The sequence below is a fragment of the Plecotus auritus genome (assembly GCF_963455305.1).
Source record: "Plecotus auritus genome assembly, chromosome: 7".
NCBI lineage: Eukaryota > Metazoa > Chordata > Mammalia > Chiroptera > Vespertilionidae > Plecotus > Plecotus auritus.
The window spans coordinates 45,219,279-45,235,912 of NC_137774.1; the positions used below are offsets into that span (position 1 = coordinate 45,219,279).

Consider the following 16,634-nt stretch of genomic DNA (forward strand, 5'->3'; position numbering starts at 1 on the left):
AGATGGAGTCCGAGGGACACAAGAAACTGAGTGTGTCTGTCCTGGGCAGCTGAAGGCAGCCTAACCAGAGGAGATGACACTCATGGTTGAGGAAGGCAGCAAAAGGATCAAGGTGGACTGTCAGGCCAGAGGGGTGGGGCAAAGGCATTAGTGAGAAGGACAGAGATGTTTGAAGCCACACGGATAAGGAAGCAGTTGAGAAGCTGAGCATGAAGATAAGGGGAAGAGATTTGCGAAAAGTCTTTGATCAGTGGCGGCTGTCGGAGCCCAGCTTTGATAGGGTTCATGGTTTTTTGAGGTATGGCTGAACAGGATCATATAAAAATGTCTTTATAAACCAATAATAAGATTTTGAAGAGACAGAAGACTAGGCCAGTATTGCCCTAGCTATGACATTTGCAAGCACATAATGGAGTTGACTTTGTAAGACATATTCTCTCATCAAGCTGGGCACCCCCAAAAGAACTGGGTTTGGGAGACACCCAGACACATTTGTAATAATATTAAATATGAGCACACAGAGTCCATCAATTGCCCTTTTCCCATGAGCTAAAGGACGGTATTCAAATAACAGAATTTTATTCAACACCAGTGATGGATATTTACATTTTGAGTATGAGATTAAACAAAATTTGAGAAAGAGGTAAGAGATGCTATAAGTAAGCACTGGTTGGTGGCTACTTCCTTCTCAGGGTCAGGCAGTGAGAGTGAATAAAGCATAAGCTTCAATGCCAGACAGACCAGAGTTTGAAACCTGGAGTAGATCTATTTTGCCATGTGACCCCCAGGCAAGCCGCTGAATTTCTCTGAGCCCAAGTTTCCTCAACTACTTAAAACATCCTTTCCTGAGGTTGTCACGAGGCAAGGTGATATGTGTAAAAGTCCTCACAAAGAATAAACAATCAATAAACATTATTTTCTCTTTAAAAAAATCACCTCATAAAACTTGGTAAACATGGCATTTTTCAAAAGCAAATTTAGGCCCTAGCTGGTTTGGCTCAGTGGATAGAGCATCGGCCTGTGGACTGAAGGGTCCCAGGTTTGATTCCAGTCAAGGGCACGTGTCCGGGTTGTGGGCTTGACCCCCAGAGGGGGCATGCAGGAGGCAGCTGATAAATGATTCTCACTGATGTTTCTCTCTCCCTCTCCCTTCCTCTCTGAAATCAAAACATTTAAAACTTTTAGAAAGGGTAATATATGCACATTATAAGATTCAAAGGTAGAGAATGAAAATCTCCCTCCACTGCTGTGCCCAGTGACACAATTTCTCTCTGAAGAAAGAATCAATGTTACCAGTTTCTTGTGTAACATTCCAGAGGTGAGTATAAAAGCCTAAGCGACTGGCTGACTGGCTGACCATCTGGTAGCTATGACAACACTGACTACCAGGGGGCAGACGCTCAATGCAGGAGCTGCCAAGCAACAGCAACTTTGCAGAGTGCCCTCTCGCACTCTGGGACCCCTCGGGGGATGTTGGACTGCCAGTTTCAGCCCGATCCCCTCCGGCCTTGCCGAGGGACCCCACCGGTGCACGAATCCATGCACCGGACCTCTAGTATCTACATAAGTACAGTAGGCTTTTAATATAAATAGTAGTATACTATGCACACTGTTCTGTACATTCAAAATCTTTCAAAAATTTTTCCTTTGTGCCAGTACCGTGCTGTTTTGATTACCATAGCCTTGTAGTATAGTTTGATATCAGGTAGTATGATACCTCCAACTTTGTTCTTCTCAAGATTGCTATGGCTGTTTGGGGTCTTTTGTGGTTCCATATACATTTTTGGATTATTGCACTAGAAGATTTCAGCCAGACTTCTTATATCTTGTTCCCTTCCCTCCATAGTGACATATTTACCTAATGTTTGAACTTGTACTCATCTAGTTAGGATAAAATTAAGATAAAATTTTCCTGTCTGCTGTGGTCATCTCAAGGAATACATCAGATACTTATCTAAAATTCCATTTGCATAATCTTTATGGTAGAGTTTACAAGGCAACTTTGGGCCAAATATTTATGGCTTGGGTTTAGCTGAAACCCAAATATTAGCTAGACACTTCTTCCAGAGAGAAGAAGTGCTCCTGTCCTTTGGCAATTGTTTTCTAGAGAGATCTGTTATAAGCTGCTTTACATTTCTGTGGTTTTAAGGTAAAACTGCCTCAATCCAGTAAATAATGTAAAAGGGGGAAAAACATGATCATAGGGAAGGATTTTAAAAAGTCTGGGCTCATCAAACCAGTAAAGAAATCCAAGACAGTTTCAGCTTTTCCAAAGCCTAGTAAAACTCCAAAGAGGTGCAAATTACTTTTATCAATTTATTCTTTTGTGTTGAATGTCTAGATAAGTCTTCAAATAAGCATGCTTTTCAAATGTGCTAATTGTCCTCAGAATTACCTGACTCTCCCTTAGTCACGGAAGCCTTCCAGTCCCTAATAGTATTTAGTTTATCTCACAAGGGCTTTTACTATCCCACCTTATATCCCAAGTATTTGAGCTCTGAAGTCCAAATTGGCTTTTACCACATTTTATGGCTAGACCAGCTTTACTGATTGCCCTTATCACAAACATATTCCAGATGTTGTCTGTACGCTGGCTGAAAAGAGCTGTGTTATCGCTATGTAGGTAGCAGATTCCTCTGTGTAGTGGAATTTTCCCAGAGCAGTGTTGGGGACTGGCCTCTGTTTGTTTTTTGTGTCTGGGGCTTGCACTTTCTCCTTCCTCCCCAGTCCTATAGCACTTTCTCCACTGAGTCAGTTCAGTCTGGGTTGTCAGCACTAAACTCAGCTAGCTCACTTTCCTACCTCTACTGCCTCACCACTTGTCTGAGGATAATTGTAAAACATTTTGCAAAAATAATTTCCCACATTTATTTCTTTTTTAAAAATTATATTTTTATTGATTTCAGAGAGGAAGGGAGAGGGAGAGAGAGATAGAAACAGCAATGATGAGAGAGAGTCATTGATCAGCTGTCTCCTGCACGCCCCACACTGGGCATTGAGCCTGCAACCCAGGCATGTGCCCTTGACCGGAACCAAACCTGGGACCCTTCAGTCCACAGGCCAATGCTCTATCCACTGAACCAAACCAGGTAGGGCCACGTTTGTTTCTTTTTATAAAGTGTGCTTGTCAATACAATAAAATTTTTACTCCAGAAATTTATTGACAAACTTCTGACAAAGCCTGAACATCATTGTGAAAAAAGTTTCTCATGGAGTTTTCAGCTCAACATCAGGAAGGTATTATCCAAATTTGTGCTGTTAGCTGACAAGTTAAAATTTCACTCCTGTGAGCTTTACTGCAGGCTGATGCGGGGTGTGTGTGGGGGGGTGTGCTGTTTTCAGGGGACGACTGAAGTCATCATCTTGGCACTTTTCCTCTTTTAAACTTCATTCTGGAGACTGTAGGTCCAGTGGCCAGAGTACTGGCTTCTGGGTAGGAAAAGAAGGCTGGAGGTCCTAACATTTAGTGTGCACATGGCCACTTAACGACCCTTCTCTCCTTCAACTGGGCTCGGGGTCCAGTCCAAAGACCCTCTGGTTCTGTACTGCCTTCTCCAGGCAAGAAGCCTTCAGTCTTTTGTTGCGGTGAAGAGGGCACCTGCCTAACTGTGCAGAGTAGGGGAGGGGACATGGGAGAGTTGCTTCCTAAACTTTCACCTGGTTTTCCCGGTTTAGTCCCATCTTCATGCCCTTCCTTGATACTTGAAGCCACTAGCCCCTGGGCCTTTGGAGAGTCCTATACCATGAACCGAGTGGTTTCTTAGCTGTTTCCATCACCAGCTTAAGATTCCAGTTCTGCTCCTTATCCATCTACTTTTCAGCTTCCAAAATTACTCTGTTGTCTCCTTGAATAGGTGGGCTTATGCCTTAAGCAACAAAAACCCCTTTACTGCTGCTTTAGTGAGGAGAGGAGCCACAGCCAATGTGTCCATCAGCCTCCTGACCTGGAGATGCTGCTTCGTTTCTCATCTTTCTCTGCCTCGGCACTTCCCAGCCCTGCACTGCTCGGTCTGTTTTTGGTTCTTATGCCCTTGAGCAGTACCTTCAGCTGCTTTGCTTTTCTTTCTCCCCAAGGTCTCTGCTGATTCTCTTTGTGGAGATTGACTACTGGGAGCGGCTGCTGTTTGAGACACCCCATTATGTGGTGAACGTCGCTGAACGTGCGGAGGATCTGCGTGTTCTTCGTGAAAATCTGCTACTTGTTGCTCGAGACTACAATAAGTAGGGCCCCATCCTCATTGCAGTCCTTCTGCATGTTTTTTTTTTTTTTTACCTTCTTTTTATTGTATCTGCTCCATAATGTTCTTTCCCTACAATGTCCATCCTTTACATTTTGTCCATCTCAAAAAGATTCTTTTTGTCCATTCTCTCTCAATGGCCCTACGACTATTCCCTTGTAGTTTTGTCTTCTAGCTTTAGGGTAGAGAGCAAAAACAGCCAGTTCCTTTTCTACCCCATACGGCCATATATATTGTAAGCCTGGGTCACTTCTCTAGGATTGAAACTGGCATTCAGGTTATGGACACAGAATAACATCAGATTCATTGAACCAAGGCCATGCAGTCAATTCTTCTCTTAATGCCCGTGGTACTCATTTCTGGAGTGAGGCTTTGTTCTGGGTTGGGTACCTTTTTCAGCCCAATTAAAGACCAAGGGGGTGGAACCAGCAGTCTTTTTTGGGTGTCTAGAATGGAACTATCCATTGTGGTAGCCACTAGCAGCATATGGCTATTTCTATTTTAATTAATAATTGAAATTCAATAATTTTTAAAAATTCAGTCACTCATTTGCACAGGCTACGTTTCAGATGCTTCATAGCCACACGTGGCTAGTGGCTATTGTATTAGCACCGATTGTAGAACATTTCCATCATTGCAGAATGTTTTATTGGAAAGCACTATCTAGAATCGTGAGCTTTCAGATTTTCCCACCAAGTTTCTGGTGTGGAGGAGAGGTCTTCAGAGCTTGTCCCCATCAGCTACCAGTCTGCTCTTGTACACAGGATTATTGCCATGCTGTCCCCAGATGAGCAGGCCCTGTTCAAAGAACGCATCCGATTCCTGGATAAGAAGATCCACCCTGGACTCAAGAAACTGCACTGGTCCTTGAAGGGGGCCAGTGCCTTTTTCATCACAGAGTGTCGCATACATGCCAGCAAGGTAGGCCATGGTCATTAGACACTAAAGGCTGAGCAAAAGGCTGGTACATGGGAAGTTAATACCTGAATCTTAGGTAGTGGTGGAGAGACCAGGGAGTAATGGGAAATAAATGAAGTATGCTTAGGGAAGGACTTTTACTGTCAGCAACTCTAGGTAGAGGATAGGTGGGAGGACAGAATTAGGCCCAGAGGGTCTCTTCTAAAGCTGAAGCCCCCACCCTATGGGGGCGTTTCTGAGTCCAGGTACAGATGATTGTGAATGAGTTCAAGGCATCCACTCTGACCATTGGCTGGCGAGCCCAAGAGATATCAGAGACACTGTTGGTACGCATTAGTGGCAAACGGGTGTACAGGGACCTGGAATTCGAGGAGGACCAAAAAGAGCATCGGGCAGCTGTGCAGCAGAAATTGGTGAGCCTACACCAGGATGTGGTAGCCATCATGACCAACTCCTATGAAGTCTTCAAGAATGATGGCTCTGAGGTAGGGGTCCTGTGGCCAGGGCTTTATGGCTGTGGAAGCCCCCAGGCCCCCAGTCCCATCAGACCATTCTCTTGTTTTTTTCTATCTCCCCCCCGCCCCCCACTGCCCCAGTATGTGCTTCTCAAACATCCTGCTCTATTCTTGGATTCACCCAACCTCAGTCTGTCAAACCTTCTTCCTTCTGGATTCAGAGTCCTACCTTTCTGTTTAACCAGCCTATTTCCATCCGCATTGGCTGGACCTACCGTCTTCCCTGAGGATTCTCTTTCCCTTCCCTCTTCCCACCAGATTCAGCAGCAGTGGATGCTATACACGGTTCGGTTGGACCACATGATGGAGGATGCCCTGCGACTGAATGTGAAGTGGTCACTGTTGGAACTGTCCAAAGCTATCAATGGGGATGGAAAGACCTCCCCAAACCCACTCTTCCGAGTCCTTGTAATTTTGCAGAATGACATGCAGGGAAGTGCGACACAGGTGGGGACCACTTTGCCCCCAACACCTGAAAATGATCATACTTTAATCTTCAGTCTCCCTCAGTCCTTAAACTTGACCCTTGACCTTGACTTTATCCTTTGGCCTCCAGATCTGGTTCTGAGGTGTTCAACCTTACCAGTCCTGAGGCCTGTCTCCTCCATGGCCTGTGCGAAGGCTCTCTCCTTGTGTTCCCACAGGTGGAATTCTCACCCACTCTGCAGACTTTGGCAAATGTGGTCAATGACATTGGCAACCACCTTTTCTCCACCATCTCTGTCTTCCGCCACCTCCCTGAAATTCTCCTCAAGCGCAAGTTTTTTCGTGACCCCATCCATTCAATCGTGGGTGAGTGGGCAGTAGGGAGGGAATTTAGTGCAGGGATAGCAGAGGCTTAGGAATGGGCAGAGCTAGGAGGAGAGACCAGGGCTGTTTCCAGACATACTGGGTCAGTCATCTCTAGTACAGGTGGAAAATGCAGGTCAGGGCACTAGATTGGGGAAGGAAGCAAAGGCAGGGATGGAGGTGAGAAGATTAGGTAACAGATGCTCCTGGGATGTGGGATTCAGGGTGGGAGATTAGGAAGGACAAATTTAGGACTGGATCTGGGATATAACATGTCCAGATAACAACAGAGGATATATCTGAATCTTATAGATTAAATTCATACTTTTACTTTCTGCCTTCTCCTTTATTTTCTAATGCTCATGTTTGAGTCTTATTCCTTTGTGGAGATGATATTGGAGTGGAGGGTCTGGGGCAGTGGCCGAGGGCCAGGCTGGAGCTTGGGTTGAAGTGAAAGTTAATGAAAAGCATTTTGCTGGGTCCTGCAGAGCGTGATGAGGACATCAAGAAGATCCAGGCCCAGATCAGCAGTGGTATGACGAATAATGCAAGCCTGCTGCAGAACTATCTCAAGACCTGGGATATGTATCGGGAAATCTGGGAGATCAACAAGGACTCTTTTATTCGTCGCTATCAGCGTCTCAACCCCCCTGTCTCTTCTTTTGATGCCGACATTGCCCGGTAAGGAGGGCAGGTGGATGTGAAGGTCTAGCTCTAGAGGTATAGAATCTCAGGAGGCTAGAGGCTCAGAAGGAAGGCTGGGGGTAAGGAGAGGTGCAGAAAGTGTGTCCTCAACTATAGAAAAGAACAGGGCCTAGGGCGTTGGACCTTTGCTTCTCAGGGGTGGAGATCAGATCAGAGCTGGATAAGATTTAGGGAAAAAGCCATTTGGTGGGTAGTACCCATAGGGTCCTGTTGGAAAGAAGGAAATGCTTGGGATCTAAAGGATGAGAGAAGTGAACACTTCCATTTTAAGAAGGTAGGTTGGAGTTCATTTGAAGAAGTTGCTTAAATTGTAAAGTCAGGAAAAGATCTCCCATCTCTTTTTCCTCTGGTTAGTCATACATTAAAGAAACCACCACTGTTCTATGTATCCTGAGGAATAAAAAGAAATGAACAAGTGTTTTCCGCCTGAGGGCTCCAATGTAGTAGGGAAGATAAAAGAACAGGGCTGGGCATCGTGGGAACTGATGAAATCCCAGCTCTACCGCTTTCTAGCTGTGGAATCTTAAGGCATTTAGGTTCTCCAGGCCTCAACCTCCTGTGAAGCAGATATTACACCACCTACCTTACAAGGTTGTGAGATTATTCAATATTGGCATACTCTAAAGTACGGTCCTCATGCACTTGCTATTATACAAGCTTCAAATGTGAAAAGTATATGATTAAGGTTTACAAGGTACCAGGGCAGTTCAATGGGAGGACATAGGAAAGGGACATAGTAAAGGCTTCGTGAAGGGTGTGACTGTGGGGCTGGGCTTTATGCAATGGGTAGGATTTCAACAGGCGGAGGTAGGCAGTGGGAGGGCATTTCAGGGAGAGAAAATAGCATCAGCAAAGACATAAAGATGGGAACATATAAGCATGTTCACCAAATAGTGAGTATTTGGAACATAGATACACAAAAGGGAGGGTGCAAAGGGCTTTATATACGACAACCAATTTCATTCTCTCCACAACCTTGTGAGGTAGGGCCTATTTTTATCATCATGATACAGGTGAGGAAACTGAGGCTTCCAACAGTTAAATAACCTGCCTGAGGTCATAGAGCTAGTGAGCAGCAGTGGAACTCGACCCAGGCCTGTGTAATGCTGAAGACTTGAATGCCAGACTGAACCTGATAGCTATCCCGAAGGCAGTGGTTGGGAAAATGACATGATCACAGCTGTGTCTGGGGTGGACTGAAATGAAATGAGAGACAATGGGGTGTAGAAGAATGCTTTGGAGCTGCTGCACACGTCTGGGTGGCAGGAAATGAAAACTTGAACTGGCATCAGGGCAGTGGGCATGTCTTCAAAGAAAAGAACATGCTAGCAGGAATATGGGCCCTTTCAGCTACACAGAGGTTGCTAATAATGTGCAGAAGGAGGAGACAGTCCTCAACATCCAGTTTGTGCTGCTGGACTGCTCGCATCTCAAGTTCTCGCTGGTGCAGCACTGCAACGAGTGGCAGAACAAGTTCACGACTCTGCTCAAGGAGATGGCAGCCCGGCGCCTCCTGGAGCTGCACACCTACCTGAAGGAGAATGCGGAGAAGTACGGGCGGGGCGCATGGCACAGGCGGGGAGAGCATGCCCTGCCCTGTCTCTTTAACTGTGCGCTCTTTGCCTGACTTTAGAATAAGCCGCCCTCCTCAGACGCTGGAGGAACTGGGGGTCAGTTTGCAACTCATGGATACCCTGCAGCACGACTTGCCCAACCTGGAGACCCAGATTCCTCCCATCCATGAGCAATTCGCCATTCTTGAGAAGTACGAGGTGCCAGTTGAGGACAGTGTGAGTTCCAGTGCTGTTTGGTCCACCCAAGTTGAACCCATGCCAGCAGCAGATAGTATGGGAAGCTGATCTCTCACATAGTAGATCCCTCTGCTGTCAGGAGGGAGAGCAGATAAGTGTGTGTGTGTGTGTGTGGTGGGGTGCAGGGAGAAGGTTCAAGATTCAAAAGCCTCTTGAGAGCCAAAGCTAATTCAAATGATATTTCTGGTTAGTTTATGGAGTTCTTTTAAAGTTTTTTTGATTTTGTTGTATATCCTCACCTGAGGATGTTTTTCCCCCATGACTCTTTTTTTAGAGAAAGTGGAAGGGGGGAGGGGGAGAGAGAGAGAGAGAGAAAGAGAGAGAGAAACATCAATGTGAGAGAGACACATTGATTGGTTGCTTCCCACATGCACCTCAATCAGGGGGATCAAGCCTGCAACCGAGGTACCTGCTCTTGACTGGAATCAGATCCAGGACCCTTCAGTCCTTGGGCTGACACTTTATCCACTGAGATAACCCACCTAAGGCTATTTATGGAGTTCTTTTAGGCCCAGCAACTCACTGCTTGATTTCTTTGGGCCTCTTTGCATGTAGAACTTGGCCACAGACTCTGCTCTAGAGGATCAGAAAAGAGTCTTTAAAGGCATTGGTGAGAGATGGACAGAACTTCTGCTCGTGGATCATCCTCCCCTCTTTGATGTCCCCAGGTACTGGAGATGCTGAACAGTCTCAATGGGGAGTGGGTTATCTTCCAACAAACTCTGTTGGACAGTGAACAGATGCTGAAGAAGCACAAGGAGAAATTCAAAACAGGCCTTATTCACTCAGCTGATGATTTCAAGAAGAAAGCCCATAATCTTCTGGAAGAATTTGGCACCAAAGGTACCCTTTTCGTATCCTCTCCTCTTCCTTTACCATTGTTTTGACCCAGTCTTTCAAAGCTTACAGTCGAGGGAGGTGCGAACAAGGATGAGTGTAGGAAGGACTGTACTGGGGCAGGAAAAGAGCAGTGGCACTTCTGTCAGCAACCCCACTGTGGTCTCTGCTGCTGGCATGGGTTCAACTTTGGTCAAAAGACAGCAGCCCAACTCACATTTCCAGTTTTCTTATACCCACCTTCCGAGTCCCACCTGTTTCTGATTCTTGAGCCACATGTAGTAGTTTAGGTAAGATTAATCATCATCCTTTCAATGCATTTTCTCTTATTTTCCTTTCCTTCCCTCTTTCATGTGAGGAAGAAGTGAGATTTACCCACAAAGAGGTAGGAGAGCGATGACAGTCTTTTCAGAGGACTATGACCTTGAGTGGGAATCTGAGCTTCATCTGGGATTTTCCACAGGCCCCTTCACCAGTAGTGTGGGACATCAGGTTGCTCTAGAGCAGATTGCCCAAATGCGGGCCATGCTGAATGCCATGAGGGAAGAAGAAAACACTCTCCGTGCCAACTTGGGCATCTTCAAGATTGAGCAGCCAGTCTCCAAGGACCTGCAGAACCTGGAGAAGGTGGGGTGCCGAGCTAGGCCCTTGTGGTAATTAAGGATATGGGGCAGGGGACAGGTGAATTCACCCTAAGGGCCTGGAAAAACAGCTGGGACTAGGAAGATGGGTGCATGAGGAGCTTTTTTATTTTATTTTACTGTATTTTATTTTTAAATATTTTTTTTATTGATTTCAGAAAGGAAGGAGAGGGAGAGAGAGATAGAAACATCAAAGATGAGAGAGAATCATTGATCAGCTGCCTCCTGCACCTCCCACTACTGGAGATTGAGCCTGCAAGCCTGGCCTGTGCTCTGACCAGAATCGAAAGGTGACCTCCTGGTTCATAGGTCGATGCACAACCACTGAGCCATGCCAGCCGGGCATGAGTAGCTTTTTAAAAAAATTGATGTAAAATTTAGATAACAAAAGAACAAGCTTAAAGTGAACAGTTATTCAGTGGCATTTAGTACATTGACAGTGTTGTGTATCCATTACCTCTAGTTTTAAAACATTTTCATCATCCCAAAAGGAAACCCTGGATCCACAGAAGTCATTCCCCATCCCATCTCTCCCCAGTCCTTGTTGTTCACTAACCTATTTCCTATGCATGTGGATTTGCCTATTCTGAACATTTTATATAAATGGAGTCATACAAATATGTGGCTCTTTGTATCTGACTTCTTTCACTTAGCATGATATCTTCAAGGTTCATCCGTGTTGTAGCATGTGCCAATCAATATTTCATTCCTTTTTGTGGCTGGCTAGTATTCTATTGTATGAATTTACCACATTTTGTTTATCCATTAACAAGTTGATGGACATTTGGGTTGTTTCCACCTTTCAGCTGTTGTGAGTAGTGCTGCTATGAACATGTGTGTACTTGTATTTGTTTGAGTCTCTGTTCCCAGTTCTTGTGGGTATGTACCTAGGAGTGGAATTGCTGGATCATATGGTAATTCTATGTTTAACTTTTTGAGGACTTGCCAAACTATTTCCCACAGCAGCTGCACCATTTTACACTCCCACTAGCAATGTACAAGGGTTTCTATTTCTCTGCATCCTTGCCAACACTTACTTCTCGCCCCCCACTTTTTTTTTGGTCCTAGCCATTCTGGTGGGTGTGAAGTTGAGTCTCATTGTGGTTTTGATTTGCATGTCCTTACTGACTAATGATGCTGAATACACTTTCCTGTGCTTGTTACTTGAGGAGCTTGTAAGGCAAGAGAGTAGAGAAAGAAATCTGAATTGAGGAGGCAGCTCTATTGCCTGGAGAGAAAAACTTCTCAGATGAGAGGAGCAAAGAACCTAAGTGTTTGTCAGGAAGAAAGAGGGCAAGAGTCATGTTACTTAACACATCTTTCTGCTCTCTGCCATGAAGGAGCTAGATGCACTCCAGCAAATCTGGGAGATCACACGGGACTGGGAGGAGAACTGGAACCAGTGGAAGACTGGTCGGTTCCTGAACCTGCAGGCAGAGGCCATGGAGACCATGGCCCATGGCCTGTTTCGTCGCCTTACACGACTAGCCAAAGAGTATAAGGTGTGTGGAGAAAGGAGGGAAGGGGGCATAAGATAAGCCAATTGAGGAAGGGGAACTGTGCAGGAAAGATTGTCAGCTCTTCTGATGCTCTCCACTTTTGCTCAGGACCGAAACTGGGAAATTATTGAAACCACTCGATCAAAACTCGAGCAGTTCAAGAGGACCATGCCTCTCATCTCAGACCTGCGAAACACTGCTCTTAGAGAGAGGTAAGTCTCCTCCGCTCCTGGGGTGACCATCTAGCCTGTGCTGCCATCTGATTCTTTCAGTTGTCCCCTCCATGGTGATCATAGCTCTCTGTGCCCCTTTGTCCACACACACACACACACACACACACACACACACACACACACACACACACATCTAGAAGAGACCTTCCTTAGAGCCTGCCACTGTCCTCTGTTTCTTGCACTGTCCTGGGTTCTCCTGTATTCCTTCTCTGCTTCCTTTCCACTCTGTCTCCTCTCACTTTATGTCATCTATCTTAGCTAAGCTGTATGCCTTCTGCCATACAAAAGTTCTTACTTTGATGCAGCCAAAAGTATAACTTTATTTCTTTTTAAAAAATAGTTTATTGATTTTTAGAGAGAGAGGAAAGGAGAGGGAGAGAGAGAGAAACTTTGATGTGATAGTGTAACATCCATCTGCTGCCTCCCACACGCCCCCTACAAGGGATCAAGCCCACACCAGGGCATGTGCCCTTGACTGGGAATCGAACCAGCAACCTTTTGGTGCACAGAACAACGCCCAACCAATGAGCCACACTGGCCAGGGCAACAACTGTCTTCCTTTATGGTTTTTGCTTCTGTGCCTTAAGACCTCCCTTACCCCAGAGTTAAAATTCATCCTCTGCAACTTTCTTCTAATTCTTTATACTTGTTTTTTTCAAGTTTAACTCTTGTAATGCATCTGGAACTTATTTATGATAGAAGGGTCCTTTGAAAAAAACCATAGAGTATAGAATAAACTATTTTACAAATGGTGTTTTAATAATTAATTACATATCTATTTAGGAGAAAATAATTTTACTTCTTTTGCATTGCCTCCAGTGGTAATGTTTTTGGCAATGTTTCACCATTAAATATGTGGTTAAGTATAACCTAACCACTTTATTTACTTATTTAATCTCTCTAAGCCTCAGTTTCTTCATATATAAATGGAATGACAATAATTCATCATTTATATAGGGGTGTGGAAACTTTTTTCTGCTAAGGGCCATTTGGATATTTATAACATCATTCGTGGGCCATGCAAAATTATCACCTTAAAAATTAATCTGCTGCCCTGACCGGTTTGGCTCAGTGGATAGAGCGTCAGCCTGCGGACTCAAGGGTCCCAGGTTCGTTTCCGGTCAAGGGCATGTATCTTGGTTGCAGGCACATACCCAGTAGGGAGTGGGCAGGAGGCAGCTGATTGATGTTTCTCTTTCATCGATGTTTCTAACTCTCTATCCCTCTCCCTTCCTCTCTGTAAAATATCAATAAAATATATTTTAAAAAATTAATCTGCTATATTTAACATTTAATTAACTCACCCCAAATGCATTGGCAGGACCAGACCAAATGGTTTTGTGGGCCTTATATGGCCTACGGGCTGGACATTTCCCACCCCTGACTTATAGAGTGGTTGTGAGAATTAAGTGAGATGTTTCATGCAGGGCACTTAGCCCAGCACAGAATCTATAATAAAACTGTAGTAATCCATCTTAACTCCCTCTCCCGAGAATCGGCACATCAATCTCTGTATTCCCCACAGTGCCTAAGTTGCATGTTAGAGCCTATTTAGTAAATAGGGGTGAAATCATGAATAAATAAATACACAGTCATAATATCCCAATGGGAGGAAGCCTGTGGAGTGATGCTAATACTTTTCAGTAGGCCCTGGTGTTCAGCCTTCTAAACTGACCTCCCGTCCCTGGCCACAGGCACTGGGATCAGGTCAGGGATGAGATCCAGCGGGAGTTTGATCAGGAATCTGAAAGCTTTACTCTGGAGAAGATTGTGGAACTTGGAATGGATCAACATGTGGAGAAGATTGGGGAGATCTCTGCCTCAGCAACCAAAGAACTGGCAATAGAGTTGGTATGACAGAATCCTCTACCATACTCCCCCACTTCCTAAGCCTGGAGCAAAGGCTTCCAGCTTTGTATCATCTGATGGCTTCTTGCAGCTCCTGTTCCCCTTGGGGATTAAATATCTGATTGTTCTGTCCCCCAATTTCTTTCCACAGGCATTACAAAACATTGCCAAGACTTGGGATGTGATTCAGCTAGACATAGTACCCTACAAAGATAAGGGCTATCACCGACTCAGGTAGAGAGGGCCTTGGGTAGCTAGAGAGGGGAGGGCTGTGTGACTTGGGCTGCGGAGCAGGGACCAAGGATTGGCAAATGGGGAAGAAACATGATTTTGATGCTTTTCTTCCCAGAGGAACAGAGGAAGTATTCCAAGCACTGGAAGATAACCAGGTGGCTCTGTCTACCATGAAGGCATCTCGTTTTGTCAAGGCCTTTGAGAAGGAGGTGGACCACTGGGAACGCTGCCTCTCCCTCATCTTGGAAGTTATTGAGACAGTGCTCACAGTACAGCGTCAGTGGATGTACCTGGAGGTCAGAACTCACAGCCTGAGCTCTTCCTACACCCTGTTTTTACTCCCTTATTTGCATAGGACCTAAATATTTGCCCTGTTATCAGCTTCATTTTCCCACCTGTACAGCGATTCTTCATTCAGGACCCAAGCACTAGTTATTACCTCTCATCATCAGTTCCCTCCCTGAAAAGCCTTGTTCTTCTTTTATTATTTTTCTTAGACCCAGATATCTGATCTCTCTGACCCTTTGATTCTAATGCTCCTTATCTTCTACTCAACTATCACCCATGGTCTGGGAGCAGGGAGCAGAGTGTGGAGAGTATGTGAGAAACTCCTCTCACTCCAAAATTCCTGGCCCTTCAGAATATCTTCCTAGGAGAGGACATCCGTAAGCAGCTGCCCAATGAATCAGCCTTATTTGACCAGGTCAACAACAGGTGGAAATCCATCATGGAGCGGATGAGCAAGGACAGCAATGCTCTCCGGAGCACCCACTATCCAGGTCTGAGCTCCCTGGCCTCTTGCCCTGACATAACCTCAGTTTGTGTTATATATGTGTGAAGTCATGGCCACCTGGTTCACTTACTGAAAGATGACTGTTGTACCTGGCTGCTGTATCACCATTTCCACTTCTAAGCATTAAATAATCGTTCAGTAAATTCAGTTCAATAAATGTTTGAGTGGAGTACAATGTAGTGGATAAGAGAATGGGATATTGAATTGGACAGACAAGTTCAAAATCTGACTTATGCTTTACTGATTGTATGCTCTTGGGTAGCTCACTCCCTCCATACCACAGTTTCCTCACCTGTAGTAGGGGGATTAATGATAGCTATTTCTCAGGGTTTACAAGGGTTATAAAGGAGTATATAACACTGAGTATAGGTCTGCTGTAAAGTTAGTGCTCAATGATGATTCTCTCTCATCATTGATGTTTCTATCTCTCTCTACCTCTCCTTCCCTCTCTCTGAAATCAATAAAAACATATTTTTTAAAAAAGAAAAAAAAATTAAAAACCTCATAGACAGAGAGCAAACTGATGATTGCCAGATGAGAGGGGGGTTGGAAGGCTGGCTGAACACTGTGTCTCAGGAAGTCCTGATTGAGAAATCCCTCTTCTCTCTCTCTTTAAAATATGTTTTTATTTATTTCAGGGAGGAAGGGAGAAGGACAGAGAGAGAAACATCAACAATGAGAGAGAATCATTGATCGGCTGCCTCCTGCATACCCCACACTGGGGATGGAGCCTGCAACCCAGTCATAAGCCCTGACCAGGAATCGAACCGTGAACTCCTGGTTCCTAGGTCAATGCTCAACCACTGAGCCACACCAGCGGGACTCCCTCTTCTCTAGCTGATTCTTCTCATGAGATAATGCAGATAAATGAGATCAGGCAAATAAAGCACTTATCACATTAAATGGTAGAGTAAGCCCTTGGTTACTATTAGCTAATGTTATTATTACATTGACTTTGTTATTGTTTTTCTTTATTTTATTTTTTTCATCACTATTTATCCCCCCATACCCTCTTCCACCTCCACCCACCCGTTCCCCTCACCCCTGCAAACATTGACTTTAACTAGTTATCAGATTAACCGGTAGTCGGAATATCCCTCTCACAATCTGGGACTGCTGGCTCCTAACCGCTTGCCTGCTTGCCTGAGTGATTGCCCCTAACCACTCTGCTTGCCTGCCTGATCGCCCCTAACTGCTCGCCTGCCTGCCTGATCGCCCCTAACCACCTCTGCCTCAGCCCCCACCACTTCGGCTTCATCTGGAAGCATGTCTGGAAGGTAGTTCGGCTGTCTGGTCTAATTAGCATATTACACTTTTATTATTATAGATGTTCCCTAAGCTGTACTTTACATCCCTGTGACTATATTATAACTGCCAATTTTTACTTTTTAATTCTTTCACCTTGTTCACCCAGCCTCCCAACCCCCCTCTCATCTGGCAATCATCAGTTTGTTCTCTGTGTCTATGAGGTTTTTAAAAATTTTTTTCTTTTTAAAAAATATGTTTTTATTGATTTCAGAGAGAGGAAAGGAGAGGTAGAGAGAGATAGAAACATCAATGATGAGAGAGAATC

General features: G+C 44.9%; 1 protein-coding gene across 1 annotated transcript in view; it reads left to right on the forward strand.

The window, feature by feature from the left end:
* The window catches only part of DNAH2 (dynein axonemal heavy chain 2), a gene marked incomplete at its 5' end in the record, with an annotated part of 112,796 nt that overhangs the window by 26,773 nt on the left and 69,389 nt on the right, over nt 1-16,634 (forward strand). The window contains 16 exons of the mRNA XM_080677382.1: nt 4,075-4,221; nt 5,003-5,159; nt 5,402-5,641; nt 5,930-6,118; nt 6,316-6,463; nt 6,949-7,141; nt 8,516-8,716; nt 8,799-8,955; nt 9,645-9,819; nt 10,277-10,440; nt 11,795-11,956; nt 12,062-12,165; nt 13,881-14,037; nt 14,186-14,268; nt 14,384-14,564; nt 14,909-15,047. Of these exons, the coding sequence (XP_080533508.1) occupies nt 4,075-4,221; nt 5,003-5,159; nt 5,402-5,641; nt 5,930-6,118; nt 6,316-6,463; nt 6,949-7,141; nt 8,516-8,716; nt 8,799-8,955; nt 9,645-9,819; nt 10,277-10,440; nt 11,795-11,956; nt 12,062-12,165; nt 13,881-14,037; nt 14,186-14,268; nt 14,384-14,564; nt 14,909-15,047 (2,597 nt within the window). The remainder of the gene's footprint in view (nt 1-4,074; nt 4,222-5,002; nt 5,160-5,401; nt 5,642-5,929; nt 6,119-6,315; nt 6,464-6,948; nt 7,142-8,515; nt 8,717-8,798; nt 8,956-9,644; nt 9,820-10,276; nt 10,441-11,794; nt 11,957-12,061; nt 12,166-13,880; nt 14,038-14,185; nt 14,269-14,383; nt 14,565-14,908; nt 15,048-16,634) is intronic.